Source organism: Dendrobates tinctorius, unplaced genomic scaffold (genome assembly GCF_039654945.1).
Source record: "Dendrobates tinctorius isolate UK_male_01 unplaced genomic scaffold, ASM3965494v1 ptg000020l, whole genome shotgun sequence".
NCBI classification, from domain to species: Eukaryota; Metazoa; Chordata; class Amphibia; order Anura; family Dendrobatidae; genus Dendrobates; species Dendrobates tinctorius.
The window spans coordinates 11,497,608-11,518,640 of NW_027361688.1; the positions used below are offsets into that span (position 1 = coordinate 11,497,608).

Consider the following 21,033-nt stretch of genomic DNA (forward strand, 5'->3'; position numbering starts at 1 on the left):
GAGACTCCTGTGGCTTCCAGCGGCCTTGGGCCGCTTTCTGATGGAACACAGCTCCCCATCCTAGAAGGCTCGCATCTGCGGTGATGATTTGCCACTGAGGCGGAAGGAAGGACCTCCCTTGGAGAACTGACGCTGGCCGTAGCCACCAAGTGAGAGACTGCCTCACTATGAGAGGAAGCCGAATAGGACGGTCCAAGGACATCGTGGTCTTGTCCCAGGCTGAAAGCAGAGACAGCTGGAGGGGGCGAAGATGAAACTGCGCAAAGGGCACCGCTTCCATGGCGGCCACCATCTTCCCCAGGACCTTCATGCAGAACCGAATGGGAATGGGAGCAGGCGTCTTGAGAGTTCTGATGCCTTTGGACAGAGTTGTAAATTTGTCCTTTGGAAGAAAAACACGGGCTAGCTCCGTGTCGAATTCCATACCCAGAAAGGTCAGACGCTGGGTGGGGATCAGAATGGACTTCTCCTTGTTGACCAGCCAACCTAGGCGGCTGAGAGTGTCCAGGGTTATCTGAAGGCTCCGGAGACAGTCCTGGTGAGACGAACCCTTGATCAAAAGATCGTCCAGATAAGGAATGATGAGGATCCCTCTGGAGCGAAGGATAGCCATGACGGTCGCCATCACCTTCGTGAAAACCCGGGGCGCTGAAGCCAGGCCGAAAGGAAGAGCTGTGAACTGAAAGTGGTCTCCCTGAAACGCAAATCGAAGATACTTCTGATGTTGCACACAGATTGGAATGTGCAGATAGGCATCCCGAATGTCCACCGAGCAGAGAAATTCCCCGGGCTCCATGGAAGCAATCACCGACCGAAGAGACTCCATCCTGAAATGAAGAATCTTCACGTGGCGATTGAGCAGTTTGAGGTCCAGAATAGGACGAAGAGAGCAGTCTTTCTTCGGGACCACAAAGAGATTGGAGTAGAACCCGGAAAACCGTTCGTCTGAGGGAACGGGAACAATGACTCCGGCGGAAAGGGAGGAAATGGCCTGCAGAAAACCCGGAATCTGGGCCCGCTGTCGCGGAGGACGAGACCGGAAAAACCGTCTGTTCGGGAGTGAAGCAAATTCGATTTTGTAACCGGATGCGACGAGTTCTCTGACCCAAGCGCCGTCGACAACGGACAGCCAAGCATCCGCGAAAAAGGAAAGTCTGCCTCCCACCCTGGAAGAAATTCCAGGTGGGGGTGACCCGTCACTTAGACGAAAATCTGCCGGAACTGGCTCCTGCAGACCTGGAATATTGACCTCTAGATCTCCAGCGAGGAGCGGGTTTGTAGGAAGGTTTCCTCTGATCCCGCTCCCTGGAGGCAGGCGGCCGATCCTGTTGAGTGGCTCTCTCCGTGGCAGAGAAGGGACGAAAGGGCCTGAACGGTCGAATCCCCCTTCTGTTGAAAGGACGTTTTGGTCGAGACTGGGGAAGCGAAGTACTTTTACCTCCAGTGGCATCGGAAATTATCTGATCCAGCTTTGCTCCAAAGAGCCTAGAGCCATGGAATGGCAGATTGGTAAGCGACTTTTTTGAAGTAGTGTCCGCATTCCATGACTTTAGCCAAAGGACTCGGCGTACAGCTACTATGTTGCTGTTACCCCTTGCTACGCAGCCGGCCGCGTCCAAGGAGGCGGCCAAAAGGTATTTTCCCGCCTGGTTAATCTGATCTGCAAGATCTGCCAACTCGTCTTGAGGAGCTGACGCTAAGATGCCTCTCCGAAGAATTTTTGCCCAAGCGGAAATGACCTTCGCCACCCAGGCGGATGCGAAAATAGGGCAGAGAGAGGCGCCAGATGCCTCAAAGATAGACTTAGCCAGAGATTCAATCTGCCTGTCAGTAGGATCTTTGAGCGATGCCCCGTCTGGCAGAGAGAGCACCGTTTGAGGCTATCCGGGAAACTGGAGGATCTACCTCGGGAGCCTTGGACCACTTTGAGAGCAGTTCTGCGTCAAAGGGGTACAGAACGTCCAAGTACTTGCGGCCTGAGAAACGTTGCTCAGGGCGCTCCCAGTGTTTGGATAAGGTAGTGTCGAAATCGTTGTGATTTGGAAAGGTTCGAGACAGAGGTCTGGCTCGTCTAAGGAGAACAGAGCTTTCCTGAGTTGGAGCCTCATCCTGTTTAAGTTTTAGTGTTTGGAAGATAGCTGCAATAAGACTATCGACCATGTCCCGCGTCTTAGAAACGCTGTTCCCCTCTGAGCTAGCTTCCGAATGGGAATCCTCGCCTGACTGAAGGTTGTCATCCGAGGAAGGAGAAGGAGGCCTGGGAGCGGAAGGGCCCTGCGAGCTCGAAGACAAAGTGGACAGAGCCCGCTTCCTAGAAGTCCTTCCCTGTCTGTCTCTCTGAAGGTCGCGGTCAGGTGCGGACGACTCACCCCGAGAGGTGGTCGGGGCAGAGGTGGCTGAGGATAGCTGAGGTAAATGTTCTAAGACCTGGATCAGCGACTGTGATACTTTTGTCAAGTCAGAAACGGACTGTGACATTGTAACGGCCCACTCCGGGGGAAGAGAGGAGGGAAGAGCGCCCTCCGCCCGGGACTCTGTGCGTTCCTGAGATGCTGACATATTTGAAGGACTGCAGGGGGGGCAGAATGGGGACGACTGACCCGATGCCCACTTCTTTTTACAGCGCGCACAGGCGTAATAGGTAGCGGTGGGCCTGAAGCAGAGATCCCCTGAAGGGTTGGGCATAAGTAAACTGCACTGATTGGCTGCAGATATTAGGGAATAACTGCCGAGGAGAGCTAATCCTTGCCTCAGAGCCGAGCCTACCTAGATTCTGTGCGAGCAGCAGAAGAAAACGCCGAAGTGTCCCCCAAACCGCGCAGGAAGGAGTGATTCAGGCATCAGGAAACGCTGTGCTGGGAGATGGGCGGAGCTTAGCGGCCGCGCCGTGATTGGTTAATAGCGACTGGGGAGGGCATGGTAGAAGAGGGGGCTGGCATCCAAAAGAGAAAGAAGCCCTGTGATGGGCTAGAAAAGGCGCGCTGAAAAGAGCGCGCTCAGGAAGGGAGGAGGGAGAGCAGAGGACTTCCCCGCGCTGAGGGGAAAATGAAAGTGAAAGTGCCTCCCACCCTGACGGCACCGCAGCCCCATGCCCGACATACCGCGCTAAGAATGAGCTGACCAGGTCCTGACGCTGCGGTGAGTGAGGGGATCCCCGTAGACTCCCTGGCTAGAGCAGGGAAAGTGAAGGAAGGCAAGCGGCTGAGCGCGCGACAGGCAGAAAAAGGGCGGGAGATTCAAACTTGTGGAAGTGCAAAACCAGGTCCCTTCTTCTCCCATGTCACTGGAGCTTATGCAGGGCCGGAGGGAACGTACAGGCACTTACCTGACGTCCCAGAAGAGGATGACCACAGGGGCCCACGGGGAAACGGCAGGCCGCTGGGAGGGGAAGGAGTCCTCTGTACCCGCATCCTGCAGAAGACGGCTTGAAACACCTGCGATCGCCGTCTTCCTCTCAGCCCTGTCCCAAGAAAGGGGTGAGGAGGGGGATTCGGCAAGGACCAGCCACCTGTCCGTAACCCTTGTCACCAGAAGGTGATAGGGAAAAGTCCTGCCTGCGGTACTGAGAGTTGCGATGTGGGTGACACCACACTGCTCGCTCAGCCGCATGATATGGGAAATAAGAGTAACAACTATACCCTGTTTCCCGATGGAAAAGAACCTAAAAGAGAAAAGAGGGAAAAATTAAAAAGTTCAAACTAAACCTGAAAGGAAAATTGGATTAAAACTGCGGATCTGGGGAGATCCCGGTCCGCCTCCTACAGACACTAAGCACAAACTGAGGTGCTTGGTGCCTGTCGGTGGGTGTATACTGCCGGGGAGGAGCTAATTTTCTTGTTTTTGCATAGTGTCAGCCTCCTAGCAGCAGCAGCATACACCCATGGTATTCTGTGTCTCCCAATAAGGCGATAAAGAAAGTTCATTTTCTACCCGTGGCGTGCATGTGCCGGGCAGCATAACACTGCTAACTTTCAGATTAACCGCATACCTGCAGGTTAATAGCGTTATTTCTGGCGATAAATCAGAGTTACACGATATATTTGAAAATTTAGAAGGGTCTGTACCAAGACCCCCCCCACCCCAAACTAGATAAAAGCACTGTATAGCTTCCAACATACGGAGTTTTTTTTTTTTTTTTTCTTATCCAAATTGGCTCATTGGCTGTAAAATGTGGAAGCACATTCCCCCCTTATTTGCAGGACCCATGCACACTTCTCCATTTTTTACATAAAAAGTCAAATAAGCCTGTTCTGGAGTGAGAAGGACCCATGTGCCAATCATTTATGGCATCCTTCAAGTAAGACATGAATGTACCGGAGTGGAAGACCCTTCACGTGCTCGATAAGGGTGAATTCACATAAGAACGAACAGAGCAGCCGTTACAAGCAGAGGAGCTGCCTGGCGTAAAATATATCTGAATACTTGACACTGGGGACCACAAACTACAGGAGACTTTTGGGGGCAGGGGGGTTTCCTAGTGGAGACCCAGTTTGTCAGCCATTTATAGAGGTGTCCCATCCAGACAATTACGTCTAAGGCGGAATGCACACGTAGCTTATTAATGGAGCGGGTTTTGTAGCGGCAAGTCGGCAGCAAAAAAAAAAAAAAAAAAAAAAAAAAAAACTCACTGAATCTGTAACATGACAACTAAGCAGAGCTGTGACAACCCAGAAACTCACCGACAGACTGCTTGCTTTCCCCCAGAGGCTTTGAGGCGAACATTGATGGCGTGCGGTTCCCATTGGTCAGTCCATCGAATGACTTTGCAGCAGATTCGCTTCCAAATCCACCAAAACTTGCTCCGGATGGGGCAAATAAACCTTTAAATCCTTTAAAAGCTCCACTGCTCTCAGACTAGAGGGGGAAATACAAAGACGCAGGTTTAGCTTCAAGAAGATGCAGGTGACAAGTTACCGACATACCGCGGTTAATACCTCGCTTCCTAGATTCCTCCTCTTCGCCTTCTTAATTTCTCTGCTCTTCAAAACGTCCTGACTAGCGACACAGAACCTTCCTGCCTGTAAGACAGATAGACAGACGATGAGACGGACAAAGTAACATGGGTGAAAATTGTGCTCGTTATGCAAAAGCTAAAAGAACAAAGGGAGAAAACTTCACGGCATTTGTAAGACATTATAACCCTGGAAGAACTATTGGGTCACAAAGGCTCCAAACATTGCAGGATGACAGCATCGATTAAAGGGGGCTTTATGCTAAATACATTTATTGCTTATCCAGATCATCTCTATATATAAAAGTGAATATGTATGTATGTATGTATGTATGTATGTATGTATCACCAACCAATCACGAAGCATCTTTCATTTTACCAGAGCTGTTCTAAAGAAGTTGAGCTGTGATTGGTTGCTATGAGCAACAGTTTTCCTTGCAACCAATCACTAAGCATCTCTCACTTCACCAGAGCTGGTGAAAAGTAGCTGAGCTGTGATTGGTTCCTACGAGCAAATTTTCCCACTTGACAACACCTCAGCAGACATTGACATGGTGGGAGAAATCTAGCATCCCCAGGAACATAAGCTCCCAGCCATTGTCTGCCCCCCAGAAAGGAGCAGAGAGCACGTGACATAAAGGAATCCCCCCCTCCCGTGCCTATATACCCATCACACATCCTCCATCCCGTAGGCACATCTTCCCTCTTAAAGGGTTTATTGGTATGGAAGTCAGAGCAAATCCATCCAGGGGTTTGGTTTTGACCCCAGGCCTCTCTTAAAGGGATCCCTGGTATGGAAGATAGGACCGTTCCACTCCGCTCTGTGGTTCTGACCCCAGGGTCTCTTAAAGGGATCACTGGTAGGGAAGTTAGGGCAAATCCATCCAGCGCTTTGGTTCTGACCCCAGGCCTCTCTTAAGAGGATCCCCGGTATGGAAGTTAGGGCAAATCCCTAAACGCTCTGATTCTGACCCCAGGGTTCTATTAAAGAGATCATTGGTATGCAAGTCATGGCAAATCCACTCAACACTCTGGTTCTGATCCCAGTCTCTCTTAAAGGGATCCCCGGTATGGAAGGGAGGTCAAATCCACTCTGCGCTTTGGTACCGACCCCAGGCTCTCTTAAAGGGATCCCCAGTATGGAAGTTAGTACCATTCCACTCAGCGCTCTTGTTCTGACCCCAGGCTGACGGGATGATATGGGATATTAGGTGTAGTAGTCCAGTGGCTCTGGCTGACGGGATGGTGTGGGATATTTGCTAGTTGCCCATACAGCGACGTTTCGGTCCTGGGAGTTGTGGTCCTCTCTCAAATATATATACTCTTCAGCTATTAGAGTATAAAACCATAAAAACTCAAGTGCAAAACTGTGGGAGCAAAAAAAAAAAAAAAACCACGTGTGGACATAAATAGTTGCCATGCTTAATTTTTGGTTGACTGGGATTGTGTTTTTTGCTGAATGAGCTGAATTTTTTTTTTTTTTTTTTTTTTTTTTTACTTATAACGTTCTGGGGTCGATACCACTTGATTATCTTTCTTTATTCTTTTTTTCTGGGAGGCAAAGTGAAAAAACTCCTGCCACATCCATTTTTTGCATGTTTCAGTGTTCACAAGTATGGAATAAATATGACATTTTAGTAGTTTGGAAACACACTCGATTATTTTCTTTCCAGAAACTAGGGGCAATTCTAACATACATATATATGAATAGTGAACGTTTGATCTAATATACATTATACGCAGTCACCTGCTAAGCGCTTTTATAAAATACACCAATACTGTAAAAGTTGGGTCCACGATGTGATTTTTAAGCGTTTTTGCTGCGATTTTCGGAGCGAAAACATTTAAAAATCTTGTACATGACGCATCCCATGCATTCCTATGGCATTCCGCACATGCTGTGCTAATGCTGCACTTTTTTCCGCGGCGGAATCGCATCGCGGAAAAAAAAAAATCGCAGCATGATCATTCTTTTGTGCGGAATCGCAAAGAATTGCCGCGATTCCGCACCCATAGGAATGCATGAGAATCGCTTACTTCCCGCATGTGGCTATGCCCACCATGCGGGAAGTTAAGCGTCTCATGTGCGGTTGGTACCCACGGTGTGGAGGAGAGGAGACTGTCCTCCAGGCCCAGGGTACCATACCCCTGTAAAAAAAAAAAAAAAAAAAAAAAATAAAATATAAAAAAAAAAATAAAATAAAAAAAAAAAAAATCGGGGTATATTTACTTCCGATGTCCCGCGCTGCATTCCCGGGCCTCAGCGCTCCCAGTAATGCCTTGCGGCAAGGTCCTGTGATGACGTGGTCTCGCGAGATCGCTATAGTAACGCGAGACCAACGTCATCACAGGTCTCGCAAGGCATCGCTGAGAACGCTGAGGCCCGGGATGGCAGCGCGGGACGTCGGAAGGTAAATATACCCCGATTTTTCATTTTTTCATTTTTTTTTTTTAATCATTTTTAACATTTTATCTTTTACTATTGATGCCGCATAGGCGGCCTCAATAGTAAAAAGCTGGTCACACTTGTCAAACACTGTTTGACGAGTATGACCAAACTGTCAATCACTTTCCAAGCGATGCTTCAAATCGCTTGGAAAGTGCTTGAGAAAATCGCGGCAAAATCACGAACAGAATCGCGGTAAAATCGCGGTGAAAAAACTGCGTGATTTCTGGGAAGGAGTCCGATTTTCATTGTGCGTTTTAAAACGCTACGTGGGCCCATAGCCTTAAAGGGTTATTCCCCGTCCATACGATAGGGGATGACGTGATAGCTGGGGCTTGGATCTGTAGTACTGTCCACGACCTCGGGTTTAAGGCACTGAAGCAATAAACAAGGGCTTCAGACACTGCACTCCCATGAAGCGGTCGTCTGCTTTTATCCAACTTCTGCCAGCAGAAATAACCCCCCCCGCCCAAAATAAAAACCCCAAACCTCCCAAAACAGAGCTTGACTCAACTTCCACAGGTCAAGTGCTGAGTCTACGCACCTGATCCAGTGTCTTGTTTGGCTGCACAGTTGATGTCATGTCAACAGCGCTGCAGCCAATCACTGAGCTTAGCTAATGATTGAGCCTACAGGTAGATGTTTGGTGAAAGCAGAAACCTCCACAGTGGTGCGCATGCTCCTTGTACCGGCGTGGCAAAAAATGCCGACAGATCACAAAGCCGCATCAACACAACGGTAATAAAAAAAACCCAAAAAAACAAAAAAAAAAAAATTAAAGCAACAATATTCGGTTTCATAAATAGAGAGCGCAGAAAACAGACAACACTCACATCCTCAGTCTCTTCCTCTTGGTCCCAGTTCCGGTCCGTCAGCTCCTTGTCTGCTACTCTCTTGGCCATTTTCACCTGCACTGAAGAGACACGAAGATAAAGTTTTCTGTGGATCGTGCAATAATCACATCCAGAGAGTCAGTCCTGTAGAAAACATGAGCCGGTCTCCGGCCGTATCCACATCTGTCAATGTTATCTCTGGTTTCTAATTTCTCTTACTATAGCAGGAAGCAGAATTTGGAAAGTCCGGGCGACGATGTGAACACGTGTGATCTGATCAGCACTGCGCGGACGCAGTCGGTCTGAAGAGGCGCCTGATCCCTGCACAGAATCAGCTGCGCCATTACAGCATTTTTGTAATGCAATGACAGCAAATAAACATGTACAGCTTTTAGGAAACTCATGTGCTGATTTGCTGCGGATTTGTGACAAATGGGCACAGCCAACGGGGGTCACATACAGAACGATGCACAACGGATTTATTTTCTCTAACTAGCATGTATCTTCTTAGGCCTCTTTCACACATCAGGTTTTCGCCGTCAGGCGCGATCCGGCGCTTTTGACAGAAACCGGATCCGGCGAAGTGCAATGCCGGATCCGTTTTCCCCCCCATTGACTTGCATTTGCGCCGGATCGCGCAGGATGGCCATGCGTTTCATCCGGTTTTCGCCGGATCCGGCAATGTGTCGCGATCCGGCGTCTGGAAAAAACGGTGACTGTAACGTTTGTCTCCGTCGAAAAAGCCGGACACGTCGGATCCGGCGCGTCCGGCTTTTTCACACAACGAAAGCCTATGAGCGCCGCAATGCGCCGGATCCGGTTTTTTGGTCTGAGCATGCTCCGTAGCTCTGCCCACAAGACATATATAAAAGCAAGACAGTGGGACCCACAGCCACACCCAACATGCCACCCAAGACAGCAACCAGGCGCAGGAGAAGGCAGGAGACCACTGCAGCACCATCCGCACCACCACCACCCCAAATGGAGCAGCAAATAGAACATGCTGAGGAGGGGAGGCCAGCAGCAGATGAGAGTCGGTAATTATCAAATCCCCCATTCCTCCAAACTAGGGCTATTGAATATCAAGATATTCATTGGCCCTTTGTTTCTCTTTATTCAACAGCCGCCCAATAGATGCAGCAGCAATGGCAGCAGCTGGACCACCACCCACAGGCATGGAGTGTGGCCACCAGGAAGACAGCACATCATCTTCTGGGAGCCCTCCCTCGCATCGTCAGCGTTTGACGGTAAGTTTTTATTTCCAAAATCCATCTTCTCTGTAATATATGTCTATTCATTGCCTTTTATTTCAAAACAGGAATCACAAGATGAAGAGGAGCTCCCAGAAGAAGGAAGGGGTGGACAGACACTTGGAGTGGGCTCACAATTCGTACGTTTTTTTGCATCAAACGCAGAAACACAACATCACACTACACACAACACATAGAAAACAATGTTCTGCAGACCACACACAGCAAACAAATGCCTACATCCAAAGACATAACTTTTTTTGTTTTCTTCTCTAGTCTTCCCAATCTGGTGCTTGGCCAAGAGGTCCTCGCAGTGCCTCCCAGGGTCGTTGGCGACAGCAACGCGGCGGTCACCAGCGTGTAAGTATAAATATTTTTGCTTTGTTTTTTTGCACTTTTTATTTCATTTCTTTTGTGGAGGCTAATTATGTTATTTTTGTCTTTTTCTTTAACAGCCTTCACAGCGTGCTACCGACTCTGACGGTGAGGATGGAGGGATTGATGTGGACCGCCTCATCGATCTCGTCAGAGAAAGGGAGCCGCTCTGGAATATGGCTGACCGCCGCCACGCTGACCTGATTGTTACCCGACGACTCTGGGAGGAAATCTGTTCTCTCCTTGTGGGCCGCTGGGAGGACCTCGAAGCTCGGGCCCAGATTAAAGAGCGTAAGTATATACAGTACCGGTTGCTTGATGTAAACCAGTGTTTCCCGAACTCCAGTCCTCGTGGTCCCCACGGATCATGTGTTCAGGATTTCTATTTACTATGGAAATCCTGAAAACATGACCCCTGGGGACCATGAGGACTGGAGTTTGGGAAACACTGATGTTGTATACTAACCACTCCTTTCTCGTTTCAGGGAACAGAATTGTGAATCGGTGGCGGTCTGTGAGGGATCGTTTCAAGAAGGAGTTCAATAAAGAGATGCGGGCCCCGAGTGGATCTGGAGGACGCAGGAGCAAGTACAAGTACGCAGAAGCCCTGTCGTTCCTCCGGGAAACAATGGTCACCAGAAGGTAAATATTACACACCACATGTGAAAAAAAATGTTATATGTAAAATTTTTTTTCAGCCAGGGCCATACCATGTCAGTATTTTAATTGTTTTTTTTCCTCTTTATTCCACAGCACGGTGAGCAGCACTCGGGAGCCGGCACGATTGGACCCTTCTGAGGCGATCCCTGAGGAGACCGGCACCGAGGGACACTTCGACCGCCCCGGTACATCTGCACCTTCCCAGCCTTCCCACACATTCGACCCATCTGTCCCATCCACCAGCACAGGAGCATCGTGGCCGCCTACATTACATGAAGCTGCTGGTGAGGAGATCGCTTTCCCTTTACCCCACCCTTCTGCCCCTGCCACCTCTAGTACACCTGCGGGTACTGGGCGGCAGCGGCAGAGGGGTCAGGAAAAGACTTATGCGCCAGAGTTCTTGCATCTGAATGCATCTTTCCAGAACTGTCTAAAAGTCTTGTCAGAGCAAATATCCGCAGGCTATCAGCAGATCAACTCCAGCATTCTGGAGGTGAAGACACTTCTGCAAACCATGCATTCAGAAGCAAGATCTTCGCCAAACCACACCTTTTTCAGGTCTGTTGTGGAGCGCATGGAAACGCTCTCTCCTGCCCAGCAGATGCATGTAATGCATTCATGCCACGCTGCTCTCCAGCAAGTTACCTCCCAACCTCCTCCTCCCACCACAGTAGTTCCTCCACCTGCACCCCCTCCAGCCACTTTCCATCCTCCCCCTCCTATTACGCACCAGCAACCTCCCCAGCACCAGCAACCTGCCCCGTACCAGACATCTCCCCACTTCCAGCAACCTGCCCCGTACCAGACATCTCCCCACTTCCAGCAACCTGCCCCGTACCAGACATCTCCCCACTTCCAGCAACCTGCCCCGTACCAGACATCTCCCCACTTCCAGCAACCTGCCCCGTACCAGACATCTCCCCACTTCCAGCAACCTGCCCCGTACCAGACATCTCCCCACTTCCAGCAACCTGCCCCGTACCAGACATCTCCCCACTTCCAGCAACCTGCCCCGTACCAGACATCTCCCCACTTCCAGCAACCTGCCCCGTACCAGACATCTCCCCACTTCCAGCAACCTGCCCCGTACCAAACTCCTTCCCCATACAACTTGCCATCAACATCATCTGCTCCTACAGTCCCTGCCCAACCCTCCACTCCACCACCTCTTCTGCTTCCCACATGTCCACCCATTCTGTAGTTTTTTCCACACCTTCACCTCTAACTGTTCCTTCCCCACCACGATCCCAGTCCTCTCTCCACACTCCCAGTGTCGAAGTGTCCCGCAGCCCCTACAGCAGTATTTCCACCACACACTACACAGAATTATAATGTGTGTATTTAAATAAAAATGACCAGTTTTATGGTTTCAGTTTTATAGTTTCAAAGTTTTATTAAACAAGTTTATTAAAATTTTAAAAAAGTTTACTAAAAAAAAACATTTTTCAATAAAAGTTAAATTATTTTACACTGGTTGTCTGTCATTTCTTTCTGCGGCGAAAAAGGTTAAATACAGGGTATTTAAAAGGTGAAATGGTATTCAAAACTAGGTATATAACTGTGGGTAAATTTTAGCTTTTTGCCACAGTTGTGTTCCTGGTTGTGTTTGAAGCAAAGTATTTCACCTAAAAAGTTGTGTTTATTGTTGGTGATTTCCTAACAATGTACACAACTTTTGTTAAAAGGTGAAATACTTTGCATAAAACACAACCAGGTACACACCTGTGGCCTAAAGCTAAAAATAGAGACCATGACAAGATAGCCAACTTTGGTTGGCAAAGGTATATACTGTTGGTCCAGAAGGTACACAAGTTTGGTTAGGGCACAAATCTTTCACACTCTGTCATCCTGCCAGTGTACTCTGCCTTGAGGTGACAAAGTATAGTGCAAAATTGTCCCTCATTACTGAAACCGTCACAGAACTTCTAGTGGTAATGTCATGGTAATCTTGCAAGGTGGTTTCTTCAGAGGTGTCCTCAATGGAAATGGGTTCCTTGCAGATAACAAAATTGTGGAGTACCACGCACGCTTTGATCACCTCGTCCACAGTTTCTGTCTTGAGGTTGATCGCAGTCAATAGGACCCGCCATTTGGCTGTCAGAATACCAAAGGTACATTCAACCATTCTTCTTGCTCTTGTGAGGCGGTAATTAAAAATGCGTTTTGGTCTTGTCAATCCTCTGCTAGAGTACGGTTTCAAAAGGTGTTCTGACAGCTGGAAGGCTTCATCCCCTACACAGACAAATGGCATAGGTGGACCAGATGTTTGCGGCAGCGGTCTAGGTGGTGGGAACTGGAAGGTGTTTCCATACAGTTTACGCCCCATGGCAGACAGTTTGAAAACTTGAGAGTCATTGGAGCGGCCATAGGCCCCAATATCAACCGCAATAAATTTGTATTCCGCGTCAGCGATGGCCATGAGGACAATTGAAAAATATTTCTTGTAATTGAAATATTCCAATCCCGATCCAGCTGGCTTTACAATGCGGATATGTTTCCCGTCCACAGCGCCCAAGCAGTTTGGAAACTGACATATCTGTTGAAACTTGTCAGCAATTTCAATCCACCTCTCTGTTGTGGGCTCTGGTAAAAACTCTTCAGCTAAGGAGTCCCACAGTGCACGGCATGTGTACTTCACAATTCCAGATATGGTGGAAATCCCGAGTCTGTACTGGAAATGCAGTGACGAAAGGGATTCTCCAGTTGCAAGAAATCTGTGGGGAATTAAAAAACAATAAATTAGTTTTAAATCACAGCATTACATACCAAAACTGACCTATAACACTTGGAGATACAAATTACCACCAACAAGATTGCAGTGAAAGTGTGCTCTGATGCGATCATATCCAATAAATGTGGCTTACCTTAAAGTCACCATCAGACGCTCTGCGGGTGAAACAGAGAAGCGGCAATAGGTGTCCGCTTTTCTTATGAGGTGTGCAATGCGCTCCACCAAGTAATCAAAATTCTCCATTTTCATCCTAACATATCCAAAAAATTTATCCGGGTTTCGTCGAAGGTCCATGCATAGTGTAGAATAGACCCCACGCGTCATTCTCTTGGCTGTGATGGGGTGGATCCACAAACGTCGTCTACGATGCCTGATGCGCTGCTGTCTCGCTCTCTCCTTCTCCAGAACAATCACCCTCAAACGATTCGCCTCCGCTGTAAAATCCGCCAAATTCTTCAAAATATTTCCAATCACAACATCCATCTTCGCCAGTAACTTGCTCTTCTCTCCAACCTGCACTTTCTCCTCTACAACCTGTCAAAGAAGGGCTGTAGGAACACGCTATATATAGTTTTCCAGTAGCCAATCCCGTTCGGAAGGCCACAAGGGTCAATTTTAAAAACCGGATCCGGCGTAATCCGTCGAAAAAACGGATAGAAAAACGGATGAACCGGATGAGACGGATCCGGTTTTGTCTGTCCAGAAAAAGACGGATCCGGCAGAAAACCGGATCCGTCACATCCGGTTTTAAGAAACATTTGCCGGATCCGGCGTTCCGGCACGACGCCGGATCGCGCCTGACGCCGAAAACCTGATGTGTGAAAGTAGCCTTAATTGGGAACCTCAAGCCTTGACCTATGGTGTTATGGGAGTGTTGTGAACCCCATCCTAGCGAATTGTCTTCTATATTGAAGGTATATTACAGGCCACAGATAGTTCTACAATCAACCCGCTGACCCTCCCGGACATGGGGGAGGGGGAATTCAACCTGCTGACCCTCCCGGACACAGGGGTGCTCATCCCGACGAGGTCCTGCTTCCTCTACGAGAGTTGCCAGTTGACAAGTCGGCCGGCCGTTCATCTCTGGGAGAAGAATGAATGATCAGCAGTCCAAATTCAAACATGTCCCATCAACATCCCTCCCAACTACTCACACATTAGATATCAGAGGGTTAAGCAGACATTACTCTGAGTATGGGGGGGCCTTATGACCAGTGTCTTTATTAAAGGGATATCTGACACAAAGTTTAGGAAAATTCCCTGCTGTCACACCTGTGACGGCTGAATTCACAACTGCGGCCGCTACCACTTGGAGACTAAAGGTCGCCCACAAATCCCTGGCAACGACAAACATCCTCACAACTATTACACGTCAAGCCAAGTCTTGCACCATTTCTCCCCCGCAGAGGAGAACAGGAGTCACATTGCATCAGATCCCCATGTGGCGGAGTCTGTACAGCACCTTATCACCAACCCAGCCTCCGCACTGCAGCCTTCCTGAAGATCTGTTGACCCAGACAGATGCTGCCCATACACCATGAAATCTGGCCGAATCTGCCGAGAAGACCCATTTGTAATGTGTAAGTGGTAGGCTCAGGGACACCCACATGTCCTGAGAGGTTTCCTTGCACAACTATATTTTCATCCATGACAGGGACGTGGCAGGACACCAGACCTGACCAAATGATCGCAATGTTTAGAGTAAAACCCCGTTACACACTGCGATATCGCTAGCAATATCGCTGTAAAGTCACCGATTTTGTGACGTTACAGCGATATTACTAGCGATATCGCTGCATGTGATACTTACCTCCGACCGGCTCCCCCGCTGGTTATCGCTGATCGCGCGACAAGCTGCTGGACCATTCCTCGTCGTCCACTTCCTGCGGCGCTTCCTGTGGCGCCGACGAGCGACGCGTGGAGCCGGGCGGGAGGACGCAGGATCGCCGCGTCTGACAGGTAAGTAGCGATCCCCGTCCCCAGCGATGTCGCTGGTGAGATCTGCCTGAGTGGCAGCTCACTAGCGACCACCTAGCGATTCACCAGCGATCCTGACCGCGTCATATCGCTGGTCGGGATCGCTGGTGAGTCGCTAGGTGTAACGGTACCCTTACTCTTTAACCCCTTCACCCCCAAGGGTGGTTTGCACGTTCATGACCGGGCCAATTTTTACAATTCTGACCACTGTACCTTTATGAGGTCATAACTCTGGAATGCTTCCATGGATCCCGGTGATTCTGACATTGTTTTCTCGTGACATATTGTACTTCATGTTAGTGGTAAAATTTCATTCAAATAACTTGCGTTTATTTGTGAAAAAAAACGGAAATTTGGCAAAAATTTTGAAAATTTCGCAATTTTCCAACTTTGAATTTTTATGCCCTTAAATCACAGAGATACGGCACACAAAAAACTTGATAACTAACATTTCCCACATGTTTACTTTACATCAGCACAATTTTGGAACCAAAATTTTTTTTTGTTAGGAAGTTATAAGGGTTAAAAGTTGACCAGCGATCTCTCATTTTTACAACACCATTTTATTTTTAGGACCACATCACATTTGAAGCCAGTTTGAGGGGTCTATATGATAGAAAATACCCAAAAGTGACACCATTCTAAAAGCTGCACCCCTTAAGGTGCTCAAAACCACATTCAAGAAGTTTATTAACCCTTTAGGTGCGTCACAGGAATTTTTTTGAATATTTAAAAAAAATGAACATCTAACTTTTTTTCACAAAAAAAATACTTCAGGTTCAATTTTTTTTATTTTACCAAGGGTAACAGGAGAAATTGGACTGCAAAAGTTATTGTGCAATTTGTCCTGAGTACGCCGATACCTGATTTGTGGGGGGGGGGGGGGGGGACGACTGTTTCGGCGCATGGCAGAGCTCAGAATGGAAGGAGCGCCGTTTGACTTTTTCAATGCAAAATTGGCTGGAATTCAGATCGGACGCCATGTCACGTTTGGAGAGTCCCTGATGTTCCTAAACAGTGGAAACCCCCTACAAGTGACCCCATTTTGGAAACTAGACCCCCCAAGGAACTTATCTAGATATGTGGTGAGAACTTTAAACCCACAAGGGCTTTACAGAAGTTTATAACATACAGCGGTACAATTAAAAAATCATTTTTTCCACAAAAATGATCTTTTCACCCTGTTTTTATTTTTCCAAGGGTAACAGCACCCTAAAAGTTATTGTGCAATTTCTCCTGAGTACGCTGATACCCCACATGTGGGGGTAAACCACTATTTGGGCGCATGGCAGAGCTCGGAAGGGAAGCAGCGCCATTTGACGTTTTTGGCTGGAATTGAGATCGGACACCATGTCGCGATTGGAAAACCCCTGATGTACCTAAACAGTGGAAACCCCCCACAAATAACACCATTTTGGAAACTAGACCCCCAAGGGACTTATCTAGATGTGTGGTGAGCACTTTGAACCCCCCAGTGCTTCACAGAAGTTTATAACGCCCGGGCGTGAAAATAAAAAATTCGTATTTTTTCCACAAACATGATCAATTAGTCCCCAATTTTTTTATTTTCCCAAGGGTAACAGGAGAAATTGAACCCCAAAAGTTGTTGCCCAATTTGTCCTGAGTACGCTGACGCCCCACATGTGGGAGAAAACTACTGTATGGACACACGTCGGGGCTCGGAAGGGAAGCAGTGACGTTTTGGAATGCAGACTTTGAGGGAATGTTCTGCGGGTGTCATGTTGCCTTTGGAGAGCCCCCAATGTACCTAAACAGTGGAAACCCCCCACAAATGACACCATTTTGAAAACTAGACCCCCTAAGGAACTTATCTAGATGTGAGGTGAGCACTTTGAACCCCCAAGGGCTTCACAGAAGTTTATAATGCCCGGGCATGAAAATAAAAAATTCGTATTTTTTCCACAAACATGATCAATTAGTCCCCAATTTTTTTATTTTCCCAAGGGTAACAGGAGAAATTGGACCCCAAAAGTTGTTGTCCAATTTGTCATGAGTACGCTGACACCCCATATGTGGGAGAAAACTACTGTATGGACACACGTCGGGGCTCGGAAGGGAAGCAGTGACGTTTTGGAATGCAGACTTTGATGGAATGGTCTGCGGGTGTCATGTGCGTTTGGAGAGCCCCTGATGTACCTAAACTATTGAAACTCCCCACAAGTGACCCCATTTTGGACACTAGACCCCCCACGGAACTTATCTAGATGTGTGGTGAGCACTTTGAACCCCCCAGTGCTTCACAGAAGTTTATAACGCTCGGACGTGAAAATAAAAAAATCATTTTTTCCACAAAAATGATATTTTTGCCCCCAATTTTTTTATTTTCCTAAGGGTAACAGGAGAAATTGGACCCCAAAAATTGTAGGCTGATACCCTACATGTGGGGGTAAAACACTGTTTGGGCGCATGGCAGAGCTTGGAAGGGAAGGAGCACCATTTGACTTTTTCAACTCAGAATTGGCTGGAATTGAGATCAGACGCAATGCTGCATTTGGAGAGCCCCTGATGTGCCCAAACAGTGGAAACCCCCAATTCTAACTCCAACCCGAACCCCAACACACCCCTAACCCTAATCTCAGCCCTAGCCCTAACCTAACCCTAATGGAAAAATTGAAATAAATACATTTTTTTTATTTTATTATTTTTCCCCAACTAAGGGGGTGATAACGGGGGGTTTGATTTACTATTTATGGCGGTTTTTATGTTTGGCGGCTGTCGCACGCTAAGGCTAGTTTCACATTAGCGTTTTTTTGCGCAGCGCATCGGGCGCATAAAAAACGCAAAGAAAAACGCAAAACAAACGCGCTTTTTTTAACGTCATGCGCACGCTGATGTGTAAAAAAAACGCAGCGTTGTTTGCGTTTTACATGCGTTTTTTGCATGCGTTGGCGTTTTTTATGCGCATGCGTTTTTAAGTGTGACTTTTTTCCATTGTCTAGAGAACATTCCAGACTTGTTTACCTCAAAAACGCATGCGCAAAAAAACGCAAGCGTGCGCAAGACCATGCGCACGCATGCGTTCCCATAGGCTCCAATGTGGTGTTTTTGCGCATTCCGTGCGCAAGCGTGCGCATGCGTTTTTTTGACGAGACAGGGCGGAACCAAAAATGCAACATGTTGCGTCTGGCGCACCTGGCGCAAAAGACAAAAAAACGCATGCGCACGAAAACGCAAGTATGCGCAAGACCATGCGCACGTCATGTTAAGTATAGGTGCGCAGTGCGCATGCGCACGGGTGCGCACGATGCGCTGCGCACAAAAGCGCTAATGTGAAACCAGCCTAAAAGACGCTTTTTATTGTAAAAATAGTTTTTGCATCGCCACATATTGAGAGCTATAATTTTTCCGTATTTTGACCCACCGAGTCATGTGAGGTCTTATTTTTTGCAGGACGAGTTGACGTTTTTATTGGTACCATTTTCGGGCACGTGACATTTTTTGATCGCTTTTTATTCCGATTTTTGGGACGCAGAATGAACAAAAACCAGCGTTTCATGAATTTCTTTTGGGGGAGTGCGTTTACACCGTTCCGCGTGCGGTAAAATTGATAAAGCGGTTTTATTCTTCGGGTCAGTACGGTTACAGCGATACCTCATTTAGGTCGTTTTTTTATGTTTTGTCGGTTTTTATGCAATGAAAACTATTTTATATAAAAAATAATTATTTTTGCATCGCTTTATTCTGCGAGCTATAACTTTTTTATTTTTTCGCTGATGATGCTGTGTGGTGGCTCGTTTCTTGCGGGACAAGATGACGTTTTCAGCGGTACCATGGATATTTATATCCGTCTTTTTGATCGCGCGTTATTACACTTTTTGTTTGGCGGTATGATAAATCATTTTTTGCTTTGTTTTTTATTTTTATTTTTTAAGGGGTTCACTAAAGGGGTTAACTAATGGGACAGTTTTATAGGGCGGGTCATTACGGACGCGGCGATACCTAATATGTGTACTTTTATTGTTTGGTTTTTTTATTTCCAAAAAATGGATTTATTTGGGGGAATATTTTTTTTTGTTTTTCTAATTTATTTGCCAATTTTTTTTTTAATTGTTTTTACACTTTTTTTTTACTTTATTACATAGTCCCAGGTGGGACATCACTGTCCTGTGACAGATCGCTGATCTGTCACATCACAGATCACTGTGACAGATCAGCAATCTGTCACAGGCATTGAAGAAGACGTCCTCTTGCCTGCGCTTTGCAGGCACTGAGGAAGCCAGCTTCCTGCAGGCTCCCGAAGGCCCCCCGTCGCCATATTGGATTCGGGGGCCTGCAGAAAAGGAGCCCCCCGCAGCAGCGCTGCACATTGCGCTGCCGTGGGGGGCTCAGGGAAGCACGGAGGGAGCCCCCTCCCTGCCGATGCTTCCCTTTAACCCCCGGTACACCGCAATCGTGTTTGATCGCGGTGTGCAAGGGGTTAACGTGTCGGGGGCGGTCCGTGACCGCCCCTGACACATTATCACAGCTGACACCAGGCACAATCAGCTGACACCCTGCCGCGATCAGCGGCGCTCACCACGTGGGCGCCGCTGATCGCAGTAGACGTACTATCCCGTCTATGGGCATAGGGGCCTGGGTCCCATGGACGGGATAGTACGTCTGATGTCAGAAAGGGGTTAAGCCAGCTTCTGTAGCCATGTGGGACATCCGGGCACTTTGGTTGGAGGAGAGATTGTATGTCCACTGTGTTAAATCCACCTCAGAGTCCTGCCCCGAATACTAAGAAGGGAGAGAAGTGGCTGCCGGACTGGATCGCCCGGACGGTTCAGATATGGACAGGCGCCTGGACCACTGGGCAGACGATCATCGCACCAGTAGATCATTACCCCAACTTGACAGGTTGATTACTCATGTCTGAATTCCTATTTGGTTATCCTGGATAAGATTAGTGAACTGCAGAGTAAATATGGACGTTAGTCCGGTGATAGTTTCCGGTGAAAACTACGGGTCCATCCCAAGTCAGACGTGTGTATAAAGCCGGCTCAGGAGCAGTGATCGATCACCACTTAAAGAGAATCTGTCAGCAGGATTAAGCCCTATAAACCAAAGGCATGGCCATAATGGCACCGTGATGCAGATTAGTCTGATGTCAATGTATCTGGCTGAATACTCACCTCGTGAAGTTTTCCTCAAGTGACGTCTTCTGTGCCGGCCGTGGGATCAGGGTCTTCTAGGCCCCCCAGCCTCCTTTACCAAAAAGGTTGCACCGCCATGATTGTGTGGGTGGTGCGTGCACAGTGCGAGTTGGGTGTCCTTCAATAAAATGGCGCCAATATCTCGATCTGCGCTGCATCCGGCACCATTATGGCCATGCCTTTAGTTTGTCAGCAGGATTTAGCTCTATAAAGTCTCTTGAAAGGGGTTGTGTCAACTTTGGAAATTATCCCCCCCAAAAGTGTAGAAGAGAACTACTACTCAATCGCTGATGGTCCTAAGAACCAGGGCTCTCGTGAACACAGCCGGTGGTAGGTCAGGAGCCATTTATTCCTACAGGGGGTGTGTGTGCTAAGAGCAGCGGACACAAGTGGTCAACCATTACACGCCCCGATTATTGGGATGAGGGCCCGAGACACGACAACAACTTCCAAACTTGAGAATACCCTGTTGAATGCCTCGGTCAGTCTCCAACAGTGACATCTAAACGGAGTCTGAGGCCGTCAGCACCCCCCCATGAAGCAATCAGAGGGTACTCATGGGTTGCCATGGCAGTGGATGGCACCAGATGCCGCCATCTTTGAGCCCAGGTACACATGGCGGTTCCCAGTAGGATTAGGTGGATTTCTCCATTA

The 21,033-nt window shown here is 48.0% G+C and overlaps 1 protein-coding gene across 1 annotated transcript in view; it reads right to left on the reverse strand.

The window, feature by feature from the left end:
* The window catches only part of NUP50 (nucleoporin 50), a 31,479-nt gene that overhangs the window by 9,475 nt on the left and 971 nt on the right, over positions 1–21,033 (reverse strand). The window contains exons 2-4 of the mRNA XM_073567671.1: positions 8,231–8,310; positions 4,935–5,018; positions 4,680–4,854 (exon numbers count right to left, since the gene is read on the reverse strand). Coding sequence (XP_073423772.1) covers positions 4,680–4,854; positions 4,935–5,018; positions 8,231–8,299 — 328 coding nt within the window. The 5' untranslated portion in view covers positions 8,300–8,310. The remainder of the gene's footprint in view (positions 1–4,679; positions 4,855–4,934; positions 5,019–8,230; positions 8,311–21,033) is intronic.